This window comes from Petromyzon marinus, chromosome 68 (genome assembly GCF_048934315.1).
Source record: "Petromyzon marinus isolate PM22_M1 ecotype Great Lakes invasive population chromosome 68, UKy_Petmar_22M1.pri1.0, whole genome shotgun sequence".
Taxonomy (NCBI): Eukaryota; Metazoa; Chordata; class Hyperoartia; order Petromyzontiformes; family Petromyzontidae; genus Petromyzon; species Petromyzon marinus.
Window position 1 is genome coordinate 1,954,852 of NC_133734.1, and position 22,031 is coordinate 1,976,882.

General features: G+C 53.1%; 1 protein-coding gene across 2 annotated transcripts in view; it reads right to left on the minus strand.

Annotated features, from left to right (window-relative positions):
* Positions 1-22,031, minus strand: part of LOC116956899 (uncharacterized) — an 85,408-nt gene that overhangs the window by 46,769 nt on the left and 16,608 nt on the right. The window contains exons 1-5 of one of the 2 annotated variants that reach the window (XM_032978769.2): positions 20,340-21,329; positions 17,703-17,768; positions 17,269-17,298; positions 13,918-13,965; positions 11,243-11,260 (exon numbers count right to left, since the gene is read on the minus strand). Coding sequence is in view for 1 of the 2 variants with exons in the window: in XM_076054750.1 (XP_075910865.1) it covers positions 10,134-10,247; positions 11,243-11,260; positions 13,918-13,965; positions 17,269-17,298; positions 17,703-17,768 (276 nt within the window). In the remaining variant the exon portion in view is untranslated. Of the gene's footprint in view, positions 1-9,008; positions 10,248-11,242; positions 11,261-13,917; positions 13,966-17,268; positions 17,299-17,702; positions 17,769-20,339; positions 21,330-22,031 lie in introns of those variants that run through there. The other variant, XM_076054750.1, reaches the window with a different exon arrangement.

Below are 22,031 nucleotides of genomic sequence, written 5' to 3' on the forward strand. Positions count from 1 at the left end.
ATACACAGACAGAGACACAGAGAGACAGATACACAGACAGAGATACTCACAGAGACAGATACACAGACAGAGACACACACATGTATACTCACGTAGACGAGTGTGTCCCTGTGAATCTTTCTGCCAGTCTCTCTGAGTCTCTCCCTCTCTCTGAGTGTCCCTTTCACGCCGCTCTCTTATCTCTCTTTGTCTCTCTCTACCTGCATCTCTGCTTTGCATGAATCACATTCTTGCCATCGCTTCCGCCTCTTCAACCGCCTTGAAACTCCAGCGACAGCTTTTTCCGCTCTGCTTCCTCCCCCCACTCCAGAATCGCCAGGTTGGGGCAAGTGCTGTGAGCTTCAACCGGCAAATACCTGGCTAGCTACCAACCACCCAACCCAGCCGCCTTTGTCTCCCTCGTGGTGATGTTTACACGCCGCACCGGTGTACTGATTTATGGCCGAGGCGACCTAAGGGGAAGAAACCCCCCCCCATAGGTTGGTTTCAGATCATCGCTGCTGCTGCTGCTGCTGCTGATGTTGGGCCTGAGTTAGAATCGAACTCGGGTAAATCAGGGTCTGGGGTTGGTTGCGCAGGGCGGTAGTGCGAATCACTGCGCCACGGCTAACGACTCGCAACATCTCTCACTCACTCACTCAGCCACCCACTCACTTAGCCACTCACTCAGCCACCGACTCACCCACACACTTACCAACTCACTCAGCCACCGACTCACCCACTCACTCACCCACCCACTAACTCACCCAACCACTCCGATACTCACTCACCGATTCCATCACCCATCCACTCACTCAAACACCCACCCACTCAGCTAATCACTCACCCACTCACTCACTCAGCCACCGACTCACTCACTCACTCACCCACTCACTCAGCCACCGACTCACCCACTCACTCAGCCAACGACTCACCCACTCACTCAGCCACCCACTCACTCACTCAGCCACCGACTCACCCACTCACTCAGCCACCCACTCACTCACTCAGCCACCGACTCACCCACTCACTCAGCCACCGACTCACCCACTCACTCACTCAGCCATCGACTCACCCACTCACTTACTAACTCACGTATCCACCCACCGACTCACCCAACCACCCACACTTTCACTCACCCAATCACTAACTCACCCACTCTCTCACCTACCTTCCCACCCACTCTCTCACCTACCTACCCACCCACTCACCCAACCACTCTAATACTCACTCACCGATTCCATCACCCATCCACTCACTCACCCACCTACTCAGCTAATCACTCACCCACTCACACACTAACCCACCGACTCACTCACTTAACAACTCAATGACCCTCTCACCGACCCACTCACCAACTCACTCAATCACCGACCCACTCAATCTACCCACTCACCTACTCACCCACCCACTCACCGACTCGCTCACTCACACACGTGCCCACCCACTAACTCACTGACCCACTGACTCGCCCAACCAACAATTCACTCACATACCCATTCACTCATCCACCCACTCTTAAACTAACTCACACACTGATCCAACTACTCACCCTTCCACTCACTAACTCACCTACTCTCTCACCTACCTACTAAGCCACTTACTCAAACTCACCCGCCCATTCACCCACCCACTCACTCAGTCACTCACTCACATACCCACTCTTCCACTCACTCACCGAACTAAAATATATCCTCACCCATCTACCCACCCACTCATTCAATCACGAACCCCCAGGCTATCCTACTCACTCACCCACTCACCCACTGATTCACCCTCCCAACAACTCACTCACCCACTGACCTACCCACTCACTCATGACCCCTCACACTCACTCAACCACTCACCCTTTCCATCACCACTCACTCAACTACCTACCTACCAACTCACTGAAACTTACCCACCCACTTACTCAGACATTCTCCTACTAACTCACTCACCCACTCACAGACACTTTCACTCACTTACTCACCCATTCAGTAATCCATTCACCCACATTCACCCTCATCCATCCACTCACCCATCCACTCACCCACTCACTCACCTGCTACTCACTCACCGATTCAGTCACTTACACATTACCTCAATCACTCACACCCTTACTCGCCCACTCACACACTAACTCACCCACTCACATAATCACTCTCCCACTCACTTAATCACCTATGCATTCACTCACCCACTCTCCCGCTCTCCCACTCATCCAACTCACACCCTCATTCATTTTTACATCCTATTAGCACGGTTGGTTACGTATGGTGCGAAACGTCAACTCACATACATACATATGGCATGCCGGTAAAGTCAACCTGAAGCGTAAGTGTGCTAGTGGCCACGAGAATGATCGAGAATAGGGGCGTGGCCAGGTGATGTAATGAGACAATAAAGTCAACCTGCAGAGCGAGTGGACTAGGGTCAACGACAAGGATAGGGAATAGGGGCATGGCCGCGCGGGAGATTCGGGACTGCTGCAGTGGGGTCTTTACTGGTCCGAGGGAGAGCACGTGGCTCCTTGAATAAAGGATCCGTTCCGGACAAGTGCGTCGAAGTCGTCTCTACATTTTGTGTCAGAAGTGGGGTGTTGTCATGCCATTGCGTAGCCGCAGAGAGAACACGCCGACATCCACTTCTGACCAGGAGGAGACCCCCCCCTGAAGCAAGCCCCCGGGCAGCGGGGACCGGGTAATCAACCCCGTGGGTGAAGAGGGTGTTGCGGCGGCAACAGAGATGGAGGAGGCCGGTCGGCAGCAACAGCAAAGAAATGGAAAAATGGGGAAAAAAAGAGAGCGACGGCTGGACCGGTTGGTGGCGACGATCTTGCAGCTCACCGTGCAGCTCGCTGCGGTTGTGGCCAGAGCGGGAGCAGCAGAGGGCGCTTCGGAGGACCCAGCGGTGGAAGCCGCTCAGCCGGCGACCGCCAATTTAAGGGTGGACCCAAATGACGGCCGAGTGAGCTAAACCTCTCGCGGCGCAGGAGAGAGCGCCTGATCGTCCGTGGCGGATAACTCCCGTGGAGGAGTTTGTAGCAGTGGGGAAGTGATTGCGTTGCCTTCATGAGAATATTTGAGGCGGCATGTCAGCCATGATGGTTGACGGAGGAGGAGGCGCTCAGAGCCCTGCCTGCCGCCCTTGATGCCGATGCTGTCGCTGTGCTCTGAGCTGTGCCAGAGGAGCGAAGGGCCACTCTCCAGATGGTGTACGGTGAGACGGCGGCCGTGTTCGAGCCGCCATCGAACATGCGGAGGAAATTTCCGCAGCACAAGGGGATGGAAGCCGAGCCGCCCCTGGCCCCATCAATGGGCCAAGCAGCATTTCTCTGGCTGAACGAGGCGGTGCTGGACTCCGTCGTCATGGATACGACACTGGGGTTTGCGCAGGAGATGGGGGTCGTGCTGTCAATCGTGGAGGAGGAAGAGGCGCAGACCTCCTTGTGGGTGGCCTGATGTGTGCAAGCGCACGAGGGGAAGAACCAGCGGCCTCGAGCAGTGGCGTGGACGGGTGACCCCATGCCGAGTGAAGCCTCTGCAGCCCGGTAAGCGGGGTGGTGCAGTGGGGGGGGGGGGGACACCATTGGGAGAAGACCAGGAGCTGAGGGAGGAGGTGGCGGTCCATGGGTGGACACCGAGGGGAGATCTTCCGACGGCCTCGAGGATGGGGGCCAAAGGTGGCCACTCCGCAACGAGGGTCCGCCATCACCTGCTATGGATGTGATCAAACAGGGCATATCGCGCGGGGGGGCGGGGGGGGGGGTGCCGGAGTGACGCCCGACCAATAGCACTATCAGCATCCACCTCTTCGTCAACAAACGGCCGCTCCACAACGATGGAATCCAGGAGATCGCTAGTGCAGGTAACATGGCGATGGTGGGCCAGGTTGAGACACGTGTTAGGATGGGAGAGATCGCGATGACGGGGGCCCGTCTTGGTTTCAAAAACATTGGCAGTCCTGTGCCTATTGGGAACCGACTTTTTTTAACAGAATGCCCCTTAAAATTTTCACGGATCAGAGATGCATAGAGATGCCATCGGGAGGACGGTTTTTTTTTTGGGCCCGGCTTAAGGGAATAAGAATGCAGGGGTCGTGGTACAGGCGCTGGTTAGGGAATCCGTAGAGATTCCGCCGAGCATTCAAATGTTGGTTCCTCTGCGATACTATAGGCGGTCGATCACTGTGAACCAGGGCGCAGCTGTCCTTGTTACACCGTCTAGCGGGGCAATCCATGTACTCATGTTGGTGGGAGCACAGATGGTTCTGAGTGCGAGTCAGGCAGTAGCCGTCTTTGCAGATGTTAAATGCGGTTGAAAAGGCGGCTACTGTTCAAGCCGGTACTGTGCTAGCTCATGCGATGCCCACATGCTGTGAGGCAGTTGACCCCAGCAGCAGTGGGTGGTGGATGATAATACTGAGTCAGATGAAATGTGGGCTGAGGACCTTGGTAGAGAAAACCCGGAATTGTTGGAGGCACAACGGTGCAAATTTAAGTAAATATTGCTGCAGCCCTCGGATGTTCTCAGTGAAGGGAAATTCGACATTGGCCGTGCTTCCCTGTTGCATCACCATGTTGATGCGGGGGACGCAGTCCCTGTTCGCCAAAGTTTGTATCGTATGAGTTCTGCTAAGAAGGAGCATGTGAAACAGGCAGTGGATGAGATGTTAGCCGCTGATATAGTTTCACCATGAAGCAGTCCTGTGGTGCTTGTAATGCAATGGTTGCGCACGGTGTTGACCAAGGAACGCTCTGCGAATTTTAAACTAAAGCCCACCGAATGTGATCTATTGCAAACTTCTGTACGGTTCTTGGGGCACATTGTAAGCGCATCAGGGGTAGATACAGAACCAGAAAAAAACGGCGTGTATGCGGGATTGGCCGACCCCAAAGTCCGTTGGTGATGTGAGGAGTTTTGTTGTATTTGCCTCCTATTGATGGTGCTTTTCTCCTCGATTCGCAACTATTTCAAAACCTTTACATGTGTAGAGGTGTTAACTACTCACTGTTCGGCAACCTGCATTACCACCAGGTATCAAAGGGGCAGTGCAGCGTTACCTCTGGGTTCATACGGTTGGGGTCAGACGAGGTGAAGTGGATCGTAGCCACGGTTTGGTAAGAACCAATCAGACAGTTCCACGTGGGAATGTGGGATTGGTTGTCCCTGGCCACGAACGAGTATAAGAAGGGTGACAACGCAGAGCATGGGGAGTTTTTTCTCTACACGAAGACCGAAGCCCAGACTGAAGACTAGCTAGGACCCTGGACCCAGCCTTCAAGTCTTTCTCAGGGCTAAGGCTCGGCGCATCCAGTGGTCAGGACCCACCGGGCCAGCGGTGGGTCAGATAGCCTCCCCTAGGTCCTAGCCGGATGACTCTAGAATAGCGGTAGACATATGAGTAAGTCCCGCCAATCCGGAGGCTGTACCTCCTTAGGTATCAAGGAGACCTGTGTGTAGGTTACGCTGAGTCCGGAGGCTGTACCTCCTTAGGGTATCGGGTGAAGGGACCGAATACCCCTCTGTGTGTTAAGGACTGTACGGGAAAGGAATTATAATAAACAGAGTGTGCCTCCTAAGAAGTTTATTCGTCTTCATAGCGCTACACATGCATTGACCGTCAAGAATCAAAAATTAAAATGGGGTGAAGTGGAAGAGGCCGCTTGTGTCACACGACGCGGCCAACTCTCAAACGCGCCGCCTTCGGCTTACCCTGACTTCTACTTACCTTTTTTTCGATTTAAAGCTTTCGTGACTGCAGGGATTCATCTTATGGGTTGTTTCGGTAAACTCACCACCACGTAGAATGGAGATAAAATAATAATAACAGAATAACATTCTCACGACGTTTCGGTCACAACACAAGTAGCCTTCCTCAGGTGAAGAAACAGGACTGTCCGGAAGACAGCGCTGTCTTTTATTCTGTTATTATTATTTGTATTATTTTTTCTCCTTACCCTTCATCCTAGATACGGACGCCAGTGACCTGGGTTTCGGGGCTGTCCTATCTCAGATGAAGGACGAGGTTTGAAGTCGTTATTGCCTATGGCAGTCGTGTCTTGTCGCCGCCGGCAGAACAGTACTATTGTGTTACCCGGCGGTAGCTGCTGGCAATGGTCTACCTCGTGCGGCAGTACAGGCCCTACCTCAATGGCAGGGAATTTGTAGTTCGTAATGACCACGCGGCCCTGCAGTACTCCCTGCCTGCGCATAGACCAACCTTCTGGCCAGCTGTCATTCTGGATGGAAATACTGCAGGAAAGCTCCTTCCAAGTCGTATATAAGAAGGGTATCTAAATGCAGCGACATGGAAGCATGTCGCTGCGTTGACTCGCGAGGGACCGAGCTCGTGCGCGTCAGGCGCTGGCCAATGCGGACCGGCTGCGCCGATGCCGCCAGTGATCGTGGGCTTCACTTCAAAGTGAAGAACCCACCACGGCAGAAGTGTGCAGGGACGGCACGCTGGGGGTTCACGTCTGCAGAATGGGGGGGGGGGGGCGGTTGCAAATTGAGGATACCAGCCTGTTAACTCTGCCTCCTCCCAGAATCTCGCGATGTGTTAACTATTAGGGACGTTTAATGCAGTGGGACGGGATCACTCAGCGACGGTTGCCTGCTCATTACCACATCCATGAGGGGTAGGCTGACGTGTGAGGTACATGAGACGAAGCTACTGCACCTACCACGTCATAAGATACTGTTGACTTTGCAATGCGATTTCTACTTGCCGGGAATTGTCGGCTGATGTATATCACCTAATCGCGGGTTGCACGGAGTGTGCACGCCAGAAACCTCTGTTGAAAAAGTCCATCACAGCGTCTCGGGTAAATGGATTGGTTACGCTGGATATTATGGCCCCCTTTTACTGTTCACCGAGAGGGCAAGGCCAACCAATAAACGTGCGGATGTACCCATGTCGCTGCAGGTCACGCTCGAGCTTGAGCGGGTAATGTAGGCACGTGTGGCAGCCAAGGAAAATGCCGCCAAGGCGCACAGGTTGCTCACGGGATGAATGTACGGCGGCGGCGCACCCACGTGCTTCCTTGGGCCAATTGGCGATAAGGCGTGGCCGCATTGCCCGTAGGTACCACTGTGCGCATCGCCCAAACTGCACCGCCCATGGCGAGGTCCGGTCGAGGTTTTGGAAGTGAATCGACCACAGTTGCGTGCGCGTGCAGGCGGGACGTCGTCGACGGTTTGTTCACGCGTCACGCCTCACAAACATTTGTCCACTCGTACCATAACACTTTATCTCCATGTCCTGCGTGGCCGGGGTCTGGGGTGTCCGACGAGCCAGGGAAGCCACCAGAATTAACTGTGCGACCCGAAAAATTAATTGTCCCACCCAAAGAATGCCTCCCTCTGAGTCGCAAAAGCCCAAAAAGACCCCGCAATGCGTGATGAACTGGCGTCAAGGACCCAGCCAAGAAGTATGCGGACGCATTGACATGCATACCAAAGCGCGAAGATGGACATTCTTTTCTATATTCCAACATTGTTGTGTTCCTTGTGTGCGGATGTCCATTCCTTGGGAGATTGATTACTTCACTCGCACACGACGCAAATGTTAGTTAATGTTTATTGCTGGTTTCGTACGGCGATATATCTTGGACGCAGGTTTACTGTTGTCATTCTTCGAGAGTTGTTGAAATTTTGTCATTTTATCATAGTTTTATATGGGACGGCTACATTTTTTTAAGAGGCCGGGGGGGGGGGGGGGGGTGATGTAATGACAGTCGAGTGAACCTGCAGTGCTAGTGGGCGCATGGCCACGAGAATCATCGGGAATAGGGGCGTGGCCACGGACAGGGGCGTGGCCACACATCGTATTTAAGGCAGATGCATGGGAGATTCGGGGCTGCTGCAGTGGCATCTTTGCTGGTCCGAGGGTGAGCACGTTGCTCCTTAAATAAAGAATCCTTTCCGGACAAGTGCGTCGAAGTCGTCTCTACACATACATCCACTGACTCAATCACCTATCCACGGACTCTCTAACTCACCCACTCATCCTCCCAATCACTCTTCCACTCACCCAACCACTAACACAGTCAAACACTCACTCACTCAATAACCTACTCACCCACCCAACCAGTAACACAGTCAACCACTCACTCACTCAATAACCTACTCATTCACCCAACCAGTAACACAGTCAACCACTCAATCTCCTGCTCACCCCCTTACCCTCTCTCGTGCAATGGATGAAGACTCCCTCTCCCGCATTCCACGTATGGGAAGGATCTTAGCCCTTGTCAGCAGAAAATGTCACTTCCCTAGGGGCACCCCCAGTGGCAGCTGACCCTGTGTGTGCTAGTCTTGCATGTATGTGTTGAACTTCTTTCGCACCAAACTTAGCCAACCATGCTTATTGGAGGCACGGGGGAAGGACAACACTCTTCTATCGGAAGAGGAAGTGTGACGATTGCCACTGTTTGGCCTTAGCCGAGGGGCACCCCTAGTGGCAGCAGCCTCTGTGCATAAGCCTGCTGTCGGTAGGGGAGCGATGATTGCTGCTTCGTTCCGAGCCTAGGCTCACCCCTATTGGCAGCCACTCCCGTGTGTGTTAGTCTTGCATGTATATGTGTGTCTGTTGAACTTCGTTTGCACCGCGTGTAGCCTATCCGTACTAATTGGAGGTGCGGGAGGACAAGCAGTCTTCGGTCGGGTACGGGGAGTGCAATGATTGCCGCTGTGTGTTCATAGCCTAGGGGCGCCCCCAGCAGCAGCTGTCCCTCTATGTGCTAGTCTGCTGCCAGTAGGGGGAGCGTTATCATTGCCGCTGTGTGGTGCCAGCCTAGGGGCACTACCAGTGGCAGCTACCCCTGTGTTTATTTAGTCTTCTGTCTGGAGGAAAAGGAGGGAGGGTGGTTGTGGACAATGATTGCCGCTGTTTACTCCTCACCTAGGGGCACCCCCAGTGGCGGCTACGACTGTGCGTGTTAGTCTTCTGGAAATGGGGGTGGGGGGGGGAAGAGAATGGGACAATGATCGCCGCTGTTTGTTTTTCCCCACGGCTGTGGATGTGTCGACGATTTTGAGACAACAGGAGTTATTGTTCCTTTAATTCGGCGCATAATCCACAACAGAACCGTAAAACAAACATCAAAACCCAGGGTGTCACAGCCATAGGTCTCTCCCTCCCTCGCCCCAGAGAGTTATCAGGCTTTACCGCTACCCTGCTGCTCAGCGTGACTTGTGACCGTTTCGTTCCGCGTAGGCTGGAAGCTTCTTCGGCATACTGGGGAGGAATGTACGAAGGGATTGACTGCTTACTATGGTATCTGAGGCTCCGCATTGCCCCAGCAGGGTCAACCCCACCTTGCCAGCCACTCACGACTCACTCACAAGGGCAGTGGCTAGCTCCGCTGGTGTCTGGGGCTCCGCATTGCCCCAGCAGGGTCAACCCCACCTTGCCAGCCACTGACGACTCACTCACAAGGGCAGTGGCTAGCTCCGCTGGTATCTGGGGCTCCGCATTGCCCCAGCAGGGTCAACCCCCTACCGATGTTTGAGTCTCCCTGGGCGCAGATTGGAGACAGGGCCAGGGAACACAGCGGTCCTTAAGAAATTGAGTTTTCAATCTAGCATGGTGGTGTAGTGTATAGCAGTGCGTATGGATGTTTCACTTCTTTTGCACCGTACGTATCCAACTGTGATAATTGGATGTGCGCGACGAATGACCCAGGCATGCAGCAGGGCACTGGTTACAGGTGAGCATAAGTTAAGACAGCGGTATTGCCAGCGGTATTGCACCCTTCCAGCCTTGACAGACTGTTGGGGAAAGTGCTGTTAGTGAGCACCCATGGAGGCCGGAATGGCACGCGAGGTTTGGGTGGTCTGCCTAGTGGCGATGATTATGCACCACACCAACTACACACGCGCATATTCTACGTGACGTCATCGCTCCAGACTCTAGCTCTCTCTCTACCCCCTATCTGCTATATATTCCCCTGTTCTCCCAACTCTACCCTCTACCATCTCTTTCCCAACTCTCTCTCACTCACTCTTATTTAATCTCCATTCTTTTTCTCAACTCTTCCTCCTCGATTGCTTTCCCATCTCCATCTCTTCTCAGCTCATCTCTCTCTTCTTTCATCTCCCCCCCTCTTCCCCAAGTCCCCCCTACCCCCACTTGCGCTCTCTCTCTCCCATCTCCTCTCTCCCCCTCTCTCACGCAGATTCCATGGTCGCCGCCTTCTCCGCTGCGACTTCAGGGTCTGGGCACAGGTATGTAGCCTGGGCCTCAGCAGCAGCTTGGATGTTCGTATAGCGTGGATCGTCCACCTGGAGATAGAGGGAATGATTTTCTACACAACTGTTGCTTTTTTTGTTTGTTTTGTACTTCACTAAGGTAGTAAGGCCCACTGAGCTATGTAGCTCCTTTTTTCAGAAGTGACCTGGCCATCACAAATGAGAGCTCAACGCAGTGGCTTTTCATCGTGTGGAAATGTATAGCAGCCAAATACTCTCGAACGTTTGATGTTGATTCCAAATGTGGAGGGGAGAAACAGAGGACCCGGAGAAAAATCCACGTGACCAGCCCTGAGAGAAACGCCCAATTTACAGCAGCAGGCTTCAGAGTCAGTATAGGACTCACGGGCTCCCGCATACTAGGCGAGGGAGTTAACATCTCCTAGCCACCGTGGTGAGGGGAATGGCAGCACGTGGAGATGATGATGCGATGAGACGGGGCGCTCGCAGAGAGATGGCCAAACGTCGATACCAGAGTTGAGGCCTCGGTGAAACTGCCGAGGTCAGAGCCTTACCTGGACTGGAGCCTCGGTCTGGGACTCAGCCTACACCTGGGCCTAAGTATGGACATTGGCTTGCACCTGGGCCTGAGCCTGGACCTGGGCGTTAGCATGGACCAGGGCCTGAGCCTGGACTGGGGCCTCGATCTGGGCCTTGCCTCCACGTGGACCTGAACCTGGGCCTTGGCCTGCACCTGAGCCTGGGCCTTGGCCTAGGCCTGGGCCTCCTCCTGGACCTGAACCCTGGCATTGATGTCGCTTAGATAGAAACGAGAGGGTTCGGGGTGGGGGAGGACAAGGGGGGGGGGGGGGAGAGATCCGAGAGATCGAGAAACGCGACGGCGAGAGATGAAGAAGCCATGCATCAACTGGAGACACACGCGGTTTGGGTGGAGACATGGAGACAGAGAAGCACGGAGAATGGTGGACATCGAAAGGCGTGGAGACACGTGGGGAGGAGGAGACAGAGAAGGAGCGGACACGGGGAAGGGAGACACTGGGGAGACATGAGGAACTGCAATCTCTCACCTCCAGGTAGAGGTTTTCCTGGGGAGATAAGGAAAGTTCAACGAGAGTTACTCATCACTCACAGTAACAACATAAGCTGTCACTCTGGTGCATGTGCCAGGCTAGGTGCATCTTGAGACTCACTGATACACCCAACCACTCAATTGACCCACTCACTCACGCAACCACCCACCTACTCATTTAACCATTCACTCACACACTCACCTACTCATCCACCCACGCATTCACTCATGCTCTCATCCACTCACCAACTTACCCATTCATTCGCTCAACCACTCACCCACCCACACACTTAGCCACTCACCTAAATACTCACCCATGCACCTCACTCATCCACTCACACACTCAACAATTGACCCCCTCACACACCCACTCAATCATGATGGTGGTTGTAATGGTGATGATAGTGGTGGTGATAATTGTGGTGGTTGCTTACGCCCCTACTGAAGATGAACATCTGTGGAGGGATGCAGACAAGGCTGACGGGTCAGATGCCTTCTATGACTTCCTGTCCCCTGGCTAAATAGTCATCCTGTGTGGTCACTTAAATGCATGAGTGGGTCTTGATGCAGACACCTGGTCTGGAGTGATTGAAAGGCATGGGCCAGAGCAGCTTAATAACAGTAGGAGGCTGCTAGATTTTTGTGCAGCTTATGGGTTTGTAATCACCAACAAGCTGTTTCGGCAACGGCGCATCCACACACCAACATGGATGCACGCCGAGTCCAAGCATGAACATCTGCTGGACTACATAGTGACGGGACAGCAAATGCGGACCCATGTCTTTTAAACCAGGACCTACCGTGGAGCTGATCTGGTCTCGTCTAGCCAATTAAGATTTCAAGCAGGAATTGTATAACTGCTTGCAACTGGGCTTGACATCGTACTCCCCTATAGGAGGATGTGGAGCTATGTGTGTGTGTGTTCCTGTGTATCAAGGCCGTAATTATAATATATATTCAAATATGTTCAAAATTTCCCCCCCAATAAATTGCTATAAACAATATTAAACATTTTTATATGCTATGCAAATAAAAATAGAAAAAATGCTAAACCTTGGCCACAATATCGGGACTTGTCTTCATATAACAATGCATAGATTTATGTTTTTATGATTGCGGTTATGGTTGTACTTTATAAATCCCTACATACAATGAATCAAGAAAAGGTAAAAATGAAAGAAAAAAACAGAGCAATGTAAAACAATAACACTATTAGACATTGTTGTAACAAAAATAAGTAAAAAGTCCACCTCACGTGTTAGTGAATTTTTTTAAATATTTTAGGCAGGAAATTCGTTTTCAAATTTAGATGTTTTTTTTCTGAGGGGGGGGGGGGAGGGGGGACCCCCAGACCCCCTGGAAGATTTGGTCCCCCCAATGTTGACTCCATGGCTACGGCCTTGCTGTGTATGTTTAAATATAGCGTGGTATACTGCAGCATGGAGTGTACTGGAGCGCGTGGGGTGTACTGTAGCTTGGTTACTATAAGTGTGTGTACTGTAGATTGTGTGGTGTTCTGTAGTCTGTGGTGCATTGTGGGTTGTATAGCACAGTGTGTAGTGCACTACAGCGTGTAGAGTGCAGTGCAAGGTGGTGTGCGTGCAGGCTGTGTGTGCAAGTCATGTAGCCCCATGCCCAGTCACCGCATGCCTAAACAGCTTTTATACGGCCGGATCGAGGAGGCTGGCTAAACGGGTGCGGCACAAGCTAGAGAAGAGATGGAGTGATGTGGTACAGGAGGACGTGGAGCTGAGTGGACTTGCCGAAGAATGGTCCCAGCGCTGTCAAGATCGGCCTCTGTGCAGGAGTCCCATGTAGGATGCTACTGGGCAGTTGCCACATGGCACCAATAAGTGGTAAGGCAGAATACAATGGAGAGGGTGGGGTCTACTTGTAATATGGAAAGCCGCTGATTGAAAATTAGAAACACCCGCAGCAAAAAAGGTTGTCAATCACCATTAGTGTGACCGGTGTCCTGTAAATAGGGATCGTCTTGCGGTGTACGGTAAGCGCACCGTGTTGTCCAGATATATGCTATGGTGTGAAAGCAAACAGGGGCAGCGTGTCTACAAATTAAGGACAAACGAGTGAAGTTAAATCGCCTCCGCTTTGGTATTCATTACTCTCTCAGAAGACTCGTCCCACACTATACACGGGCATGACTTTGCTGGCCAAAAAATGTCATCGTGGTGGCATTAAGGCGAGCCTTGCTAAGTAGGCTAGAAGCAAAAGCACCACAGCAGATTGAGGCAGTCGCCCTCTAACAATGATGGGAGTGCCGGGCAGTAAACAATGCAACAAGTTGATACAGGCGGTGCATCTGCCATTGATCTTGGTCGGTGAACCCAAGGCACCTGGGTCTGCCAGTAACCAGTCAGCGAGCCTTCAACACTTCACATAGCCCCAGGTGTACCTGGCCTGGAACAGGCGCTGTGGTGACATCACTGCCACTTAATGGCGAATAGCAGCAGTTTTTGTTGGTGATGATAGTGGTGGTGACGATGGTGACGATGATGATGGTGGTGATAATGCTGGTGACAGTGGTGGCTTTGGTAAGTGGTTACATGAGTGGGTGAGTGAATGAGTGGTAGTGGGTGAATGAGTGGGTGAGTGGATGAATAAATGAGTGTGACATTGTCACTGGTGTTGATAATGATGATGGTACTGATTTACCTTCATCGCCTCCCGCTGAAACTTGATACCAGGCAGTTCATCAGGCATCTGCGATGAACACAGATCATGTTCAATGGCCGTGTGGGTGGGTTGAAGAGTGTATGAGTGAATGAGAGAGTGAGCAAGTTTGGGGGAAAAAAAGGACAACCCCATATCGACTTGGTGGTGCCGGACGGTAACACTGTGGTGGATGTGAGCAATGCCATGGAAGGGAGGCCAATTCCAAAACCGGATAGTCCCCTCATGGCACTTGTAACCACCTCAGTGGCCAAATGGGGTGTGAGGGGCTTGTCACCCCCTCCACCTTCAATTGAATTACCACAAAACCACGGGGAGAAAAATCTAGCTTAGCTTTTGCTGGAGGCCCCGGGGGGCAGGCGTTGATGATATATCCTGGCCAAACCCCATTTGGCAGAGACAGGAGACTAATTCCTTACCCTCGGGGTTCCTCCAAAAACATCAAAAAGCCATTGCGGGTGGCCACGTGGAATGTTTGAATGCTTATTGCGGAGGAGAGTAATAGATATAGGTGTAGGTTTTACCCTTTTAAAAGGGTAAAACCTATTACTATATCTTGTTACTGGCAAAGGAGGTATCATAATGTAAACGAAGCACCTTCCTGGGTATTTTGTGCCATCAAACACTCCACCCCCCAAATCCCAATTGGTGATGTGGGAGCTGTGGACAGAGTGGAGAGTTTTCCATATCTGGGCAGTGTGTTCATAACCAGCTCCGGTTTCACAGCAGAGGTCTCCTTATCACTTTGATCGGCATTATTTTTTCATCAGCTGTGTTGCTTTGTATGAAGCTACTTGGTCTGTCGCTCCACACGAAGCTTTGGGAATTATCAGACATGGTCATGCCCTCCTTTCTCTATTCTTGTCAAACAACTTTCCTGGTTTGAAACATTTAGGCTGGTCTATCTACGAGCCATATTCGGTTTAACCAGGCTGGATTGTGTGAGGAGCTCACAAATCCTTGAAAGAACTGGACAATGTCCCATCGGTGAGCTCCTCCGGCAGGCAAGGCTGTGTTGGCTGGGTCATGTAGCCCACATGCCCAGCCACCGCATGCCTAAACAGCTTTTGTTTGGCTGGATAGAGGGGGCTAAACGGGCGCGGCACGGGCTAGATAAGAGATTTAGTTATGTGGCTCAAGAGGACGTGGAGCTGAGTGGACTTGCTGATGACTGCTACTGACGGTGTCAAGATCGGCCTCTGTGGAGGAGGCTCGTGAAGGACGCTGCTGGGCAGTTGGAGGCAGTCGCCCTCCAGCAACAACGGAGGGCGGAGGAGCGATGCTCACAGAGCTCCGCATGGCTAAAACACAGCAAGTTGGCACAGTAGGGGACAGAAGTGGTGCATTGACCAGTTATCTCAAGCAGTCAACCCACGGCACCTGGGTCTCTCCCATGACCTCTTACAAGCAGGCGTTCAAATTATGATTTAAAGCTTTCGTGACTGCAGGGATTCATATTCTTGGTTCTTTCGGTAAAGTCACCACGTAGAAGGGAAACAATAAAATAATAAAAATATAAAACAATACAATTCTCACAGAATGCTCACAGAATTGTATTGTTTTATATTTTTATTATGTTATTGTTTCCCTTCTACGTGGTGACTTTACCGAAAGAACCAAGAATAAGCAGGCGTTCAATACTTCACGTAGCCTTAGCGTGCACATAGCCTGGCACGAGTGCCATGGTGACGTCACCTCCACTTAGTGACGAATTGCTGATGATGGTGGTGGCGATGATGGTGGTAGTTTCGCCCCCAAGGTCTCCAATCGTTCGCTTTACCGGATAAAACTGCTCCTGCCAAACACCAGCTGTATTCCCGTTCGAAACCTCGGAGGGAACCAGCTTCGTATTCAAACTGTAAATGTAAATGTTGTGGATTCACTCTTCAACACACCGGTGGGCTAAAGTAGTGAACTAATTTGTCTTTTGTCAACGTGACACTTTATTTTGCTGATTGACCGTGTCGGGTGGTGGAGGGTTCGACACATTTATAAATAACGCGATCTAACCCAAACACCTTTATTGTGAATAATATTGGTCGCGAAAGCCTACTACGTGTTAAACTGAGCGTCGAGACAGTTGGCTTAGTCTTTCGCCCCCACAAACCCAGGTAGGACGATCGATCTTCACGTCAGAACCGCCCGTGGGGGGGGGGGGGGTAGTCCATCAGTGTTTTTTCTCGAGCGTCGCCCTGCCCAGGCAGAGTTCACCATTGCTCGAGTCCCAACACGTCCGCCGCTTTTGTTCCACCCCCACGCAGGTAGGGGGTGAGGGATGGCGTCGCAGGTTAGCGTGCAGCTGCGCTAGGAGCCTGGCGACCGGCACAGGGCCACCAACACCCGTGACGATTATTTGAACCGGTCCTGGGCCTCGTCTAGGTCGACTCGGCCTAAAATGAATACCACGTGTGGTGTGTAAACATCGGCTGTGGGGCGACCAAGGTGGCCCGGCCTGGTATTGGGCATCTACAAACTCGTGTGCCAGGCCGGCTTTCATAGATGCTACTCGCTAACAGTGCTTACGGGGGAATCGTTGTCTGTGTCTCTTTGGTGGTTATGGTGATAATAGTGGTGGTGGTGATGCTGATGATGATGGTGGTGGTGAGGGTGGTGGTGATGCTGATGATGATTATGGTGATGGTGGTGATGGTGAGGGTGGTGGTGATGCTGCTGATGATGGTGATGATGGTGGTGATGGTGGTGGTGATGCTGATGATGATGGTGATGGTGGTGAGGGTGGTGATGATGCTGATGATGATGGTGATGGTGGTGATGATGGTGGTGATGGTGATAATAGTGGTGGTGATGATGCTGATGATGGTGATGAGGGTGGTGATGGTGATGATGAGGGTGGTGATGGTGGTGGTGATGATGGTGGTGGTGATGGTGATGATGGTGGTGATGATGGTGATGGTGGTGATGGTGGTGGTGATGCTGGTGGTGGTGATGGTGGTGGTGATGATGGTGATGGTGGTGATGATGGTGATGATGGTGGTGATGATGGTGATGATGGTGATAGTGGTGATGGTGGTGGTGATGCTGGTGGTGGTGATGATGGTGGTGGTGATGATGGTGATGGTGGTGATGATGGTGATGATGGTGGTGATGATGGTGATGATGGTGATAGTGGTGATGGTGATGATGGTGATGATGGTTGTGATGGTGGTGGTGATGGTGGTGGTGATGATGATGCTGGTGGTGGTGATGACGATGATGATGGTGGTGATGATGGTGATGGTGGTGATGCTGGTGATGGTGGTGGTGATGGTGGTGATGCTGGTGGTGGTGATGCTGGTGGTGGTGAATGGTGGTGGTGGTGATGATGGTACTTACAGAGATATCCTTTGCCACTTCACCTGGAATCTGTGAGGAAACAGTGAACAATTATTGGGTCTCTCAGTATGTGTATGATGACCGGGTCAGAGTCTCAGGGTGTCTCTGAATCTTAGTGATGACTCTATGGGTCTATGTGTGAGTATATTGGTCAATGTGTCAGTCAATGCTCCTCTATGCGACCCTTTGAGTCTACGTGTGGGTCTATGCATCGCTGTGTGAGTATATAGGTCTGTGTCGACGAGTCTGTGGGTCTCCATGCCAGTCTGTGGGTCTCTATGTGAGTCTGTGGGTCTCCATGTGTGTATGTGGGTCTCCATGTGAGTCTGTGGGTCTCCATGTGAGTCTGTGGGTCTCCATGCGAATCTGTGGGTCTCTATGTGAGTCTAGTGGTCTCTGTGCGGTGAGTCTCTGGGTCACCGTGCAAGGCTGACCGGCATTCTCTTGCGGTCGACCATAGACTTCGGTGCCCCATCTCCCACACCTCCCTTCTGCTGTGGCTGGAGGAGGAAGGGATGGGGGAGGAGAGGGAAGGGCAGGGTGGGGGAGGGTGAGGGGATTGCCTCTTTAACCTATTTTTATTTCAAGTTTTCAAGTTTTCAAGTTTCATTTATTTAGGTATAGCCCTGTGAGCCATGCGGCTCTTAAGTCGGGTGCAACCGCAACAAACAAAATGTGAACACAGAAACATCTTAAAGCGACAACGCGTAACAGAAACATCCTGGAATAAACCAGGAAATATTCCACACACAATTTTTTTTTTACCAAGTAAGACCCCACTGGGCTCTGTACCTCTTTTTCAGAAGCAACCTGACCATCACAAACAATAGCTCAACGAAGTGGCCTATCACGTGGATATTTACAGTAGTCAAATACATCTTGAATCAACGTGTAACATTGATTCAAGATGTGGAGGGAGAGAGAGACAGGCATACTGCAAATATATAGCAGGTGTCAGGGTCCGGATCGAGACTAAGAGCTCCTCTTATACACGTCTCTCTCTCTCTGTGTCTCACTCTCCATCTCCCCCACTCCCTCTCTCTCTGTGTCTCACTCTCCATCTCCCCCTCTCTCTCTCTCTCTGTGTCTCACTCTCCATCTCCCCCTCTCTCTCTCTCTGTGTCTCACTCTCCATCTCCCCCTCTCTCTCTCTCTGTGTCTCACTCTCCATCTCCACCTCTCCCTCTCTCTGTGTCTCACTCTCCATCTCCCCCTCTCTCTCTCCCTCTGTGTCTCACTCTCCATCTCTCTCTCTCTCTGTGTCTCACTCTCCATCTCCCCCTCTCTCTCTCTCTGTGTCTCACTCTCCATCTCCCCCTCTCTCTCTCTCTCTGTGTCTCACTCTCCATCTCCCCCTCTCTCTCTCCCTCTGTGTCTCACTCTCCATCTCCCCCTCTCCCTCTCTCTCTTTGTGTCTCACTCTCCATCTCCCCCTCTCTCTCTCTGTCTGCCTCTCCCCCCCTCTCTCTCTCTCTGTGTCTCACTCTCCATCTCCCCCTCTCTCTCTCTCTGTGTCTCACTCTCCATCTCCCCCTCTCTCTCTGTGTCTCACTCTCCATCTCCCTCTCTCTCTCTCTGTGTCTCACTCTCCATGTCCCCCTCTCTCTCTCTGTGTCTCACTCTCCATCTCCCCCTCTCTCTCTCTGTGTCTCACTCTCCTACTCCCCCTCTCTCTCTCTCTGTGTCTCACTCTCCATCTCCCCCTCTCTCTCTCCCTCTGTGTCTCACTCTCCATCTCTCTCTCTCTCTGTGTCTCACTCTCCATCTCCCCCTCTCTCTCTCTCTGTGTCTCACTCTCCATCTCCCCCTCTCTCTCTCTCTCTGTGTCTCACTCTCCATCTCCCCCTCTCTCTCTCCCTCTGTGTCTCACTCTCCATCTCCCCCTCTCCCTCTCTCTCTTTGTGTCTCACTCTCCATCTCCCCCTCTCTCTCTCTGTCTGCCTCTCCCCCCCTCTCTCTCTCTCTGTGTCTCACTCTCCATCTCCCCCTCTCTCTCTCTCTGTGTCTCACTCTCCATCTCCCTCTCTCTCTCTGTCTCACTCTCCATCTCCCCCTCTCTCTCTCTGTGTCTCACTCTCCATCTCCCCCTCTCTCTCTGTGTCTCACTCTCCATCTCCCCCTCTCTCTCTCTGTGTCTCACTCTCCATCTCCCCCTCTCCCTCTCTCTCTCTGTGTCTCACTCTCCATCTCCCCCTCTCTCTCTCTCTCTGTGTCTCACTCTCCATCTCCCCCTCTCTCTCTCTGTGTGTCACTCTCCATCTCCCTCTCTCTCTCTCTGTCTCACTCTCCATCTCCCCCTCTCTCTCCGTCTCAATCTCCATCTCCCCCTCTCTCTCTGTCTCACTCTCCATCTCCCCCTCTCCCTCTCTCTCTCTGTGTCTCACTCTCCATCTCCCCCTCTCTCTCTCTCTCTGTGTCTCACTCTCCATCTCCCCCTCTCTCTCTCTGTGTGTCACTCTCCATCTCCCTCTCTCTCTCTCTGTCTCACTCTCCATCTCCCCCTCTCTCTCCGTCTCAATCTCCATCTCCCCCTCTCTCTCTGTCTCACTCTCCATCTCCCCCTCTCTCTCTCTGTGTCTCACTCTCCATCTCTCTCTCTCTTTTTCGCACATTTTATTTACGCTTCAACATTGACAAGCTTCGTTGACCATCAAACGCGATTCAACTCGCACATTCCCATTATGACGATGAAACTGTCAGCGAATCGGCATACAAAGCCATCCACGTCCAAATAACAGTACATTGCCATTATTTGTATCGGTGGCAGTCGGTGGGACAAACCCGCTGTTGCCGTTTGTCGCTGCCATCCGACAGATCACGTTGACGCACACAATGGAAAAACAAACAAACGCGATCAACCTTTCTCTCCCGCTCCGACCCGAACTGAGCACGCCGCAACGTTAGCCCTCCCCCCACCTCTCCCTCCTTCCCTGTTTGACTTTCTAAGCAAACTTTATAACCTCGGCCGCAAACAATGCGCCGGGGCGACTTCAGTGTTGGGTTGCGCGTGAAACACCAGACAAAGACAAACAACAGGTCCGCGCTCGACATCGCGCGCGTGACCGACGTACCAATGGGGCGCAGCCAGCGTCACCAATAAACTTACAACAACAACAACAACAAGACAGAAGACAGTTCTGGGTCCAACAACGCATCGCATGGTGCGAAGAATCGCCGGCGTGGGTGACCAAGTTGGGCTTCTCGGTGGGGAGCACCGGACTTGAACCCTCGAGTAACCAATCAGTAGTTTGCCCTGCGCACCGTTTAAATGTCAACGTTACAACCGGCAGTGCGGTGCGTTAGCACGATGCGGCCGAATGCCCTCGCGCGAAAGCATTTACATCTCACGAAAAAGTTTGCTCAAGCTGCGACGTTTCCGCCTGGCTCCGACGTACCAGCGAGCCGAGTGGTATTTATCGTGAAAAAAGAGAGGCTTCGAGTCTTGCCGTTCTTGCCCTTGGCAGCCATCGCTCCAGATGTTGGTTGGTTCGGCGGCCACCGGGGGGTGGGGGTGGGGGGCGTTCAAGAAGACCGTCCCCGCCTCCTCTTCACCTTTAATGCCAAATGTTTCAGTCTGTCGAACTCAGACAGGGTGCAGCCGTACTCTCGCCATTCACGGTAGAGTGTTCGAGCAGTTGCTATAAAGCCCAACGAGTCGGGGAAGGAGGCCGCGGGGTCAACCCCCGGGTCATACTCCACGACCCCATTGTTCCCTTCGATGTCGTCCTCGTCGTGGTCGTCGTCGGCGGTGGAGGAGGATTCGCATGTCAACGTCGACTCCGGTCCCGAGCACGATAGTTCTGTCTTCGAGGTCTTCGCGCACGCCCAGCAGGCAGGGGCCCGGCGGCCGTTCTGTCCGTCGACCCACCCGGAGCCGGGATCCCCCCCGGCTCGGGGTGGGTCCCAGACGCCGCGGCACCGGTAGGTGCGGCGGCGTCCGGCGCCTCTCCCGTCCCGCGGCTCGGGCTCGCCGTCGCTTCCCCGTCTCCGCGTCCGCGTGGTCCTCCGGCTCGCTGTCACCGCCGGCGACCACCGTCCCGCTTCACGGGGGGGGCGGTTCCCGACGCGTCCCGCCGCCGCCGCGGGGTCGTTCCTGGCCCTCCGCTTCCTCCACCGCGGAGGGACAGACGGGCGGACGAAAACGTCTCCCTCGTCCTCGGACGTCCGCTCCTCGCAGTCAGCTGCCGGGACGGCGAGGCTTCCCTGCTGCCCCCGCCGCTGCTGCTGCTGTTGTAGTTGTTGTTGGTGCTGTTGCTGCTGCTGTAGTTGTTGTTGTTTTTGTTAGTGCTGTTGCTGCGGCTGCTGCTGCCGCAGCTGCTGCTGCTGCTTCTGCTGCTGCTGTTGTTTTTGCTGCCGCTGCTGCGGCTGCTGTTGCTGCTGCGGCTGTTGTTGTTGCTGCGGCTGCTGCTGCTGTTGCTGTTCTCGCTGCGGCTGCTGCTGCTGCTGTTCCTGCGCCTGCTCTGCTGCGGGCGGAGCAGCAGACCCGCTCACCCTGTTGGGGTAGTTCCTCCGGGCGTGGCCGTTGCCTCCACACCCGTAACACCGCATCCCAGCTGTGGATGCATGCACCGTGTACACGTGGCCCCCGACCGTGCATTTGAAAGCAGCATCTAGGTCCGCTTTGCCGTCCTTCAGGACCATAAACACCTGACGCTGGAACGTCAATACGTGTGCCAACCCGGGGTCCCTCGTTCGTAGAGGCAGCAGCGTGACCTTCGAATACCGCCGTCCCAAAAACGACGAAGGTCCCGCAGGAGGTCGGC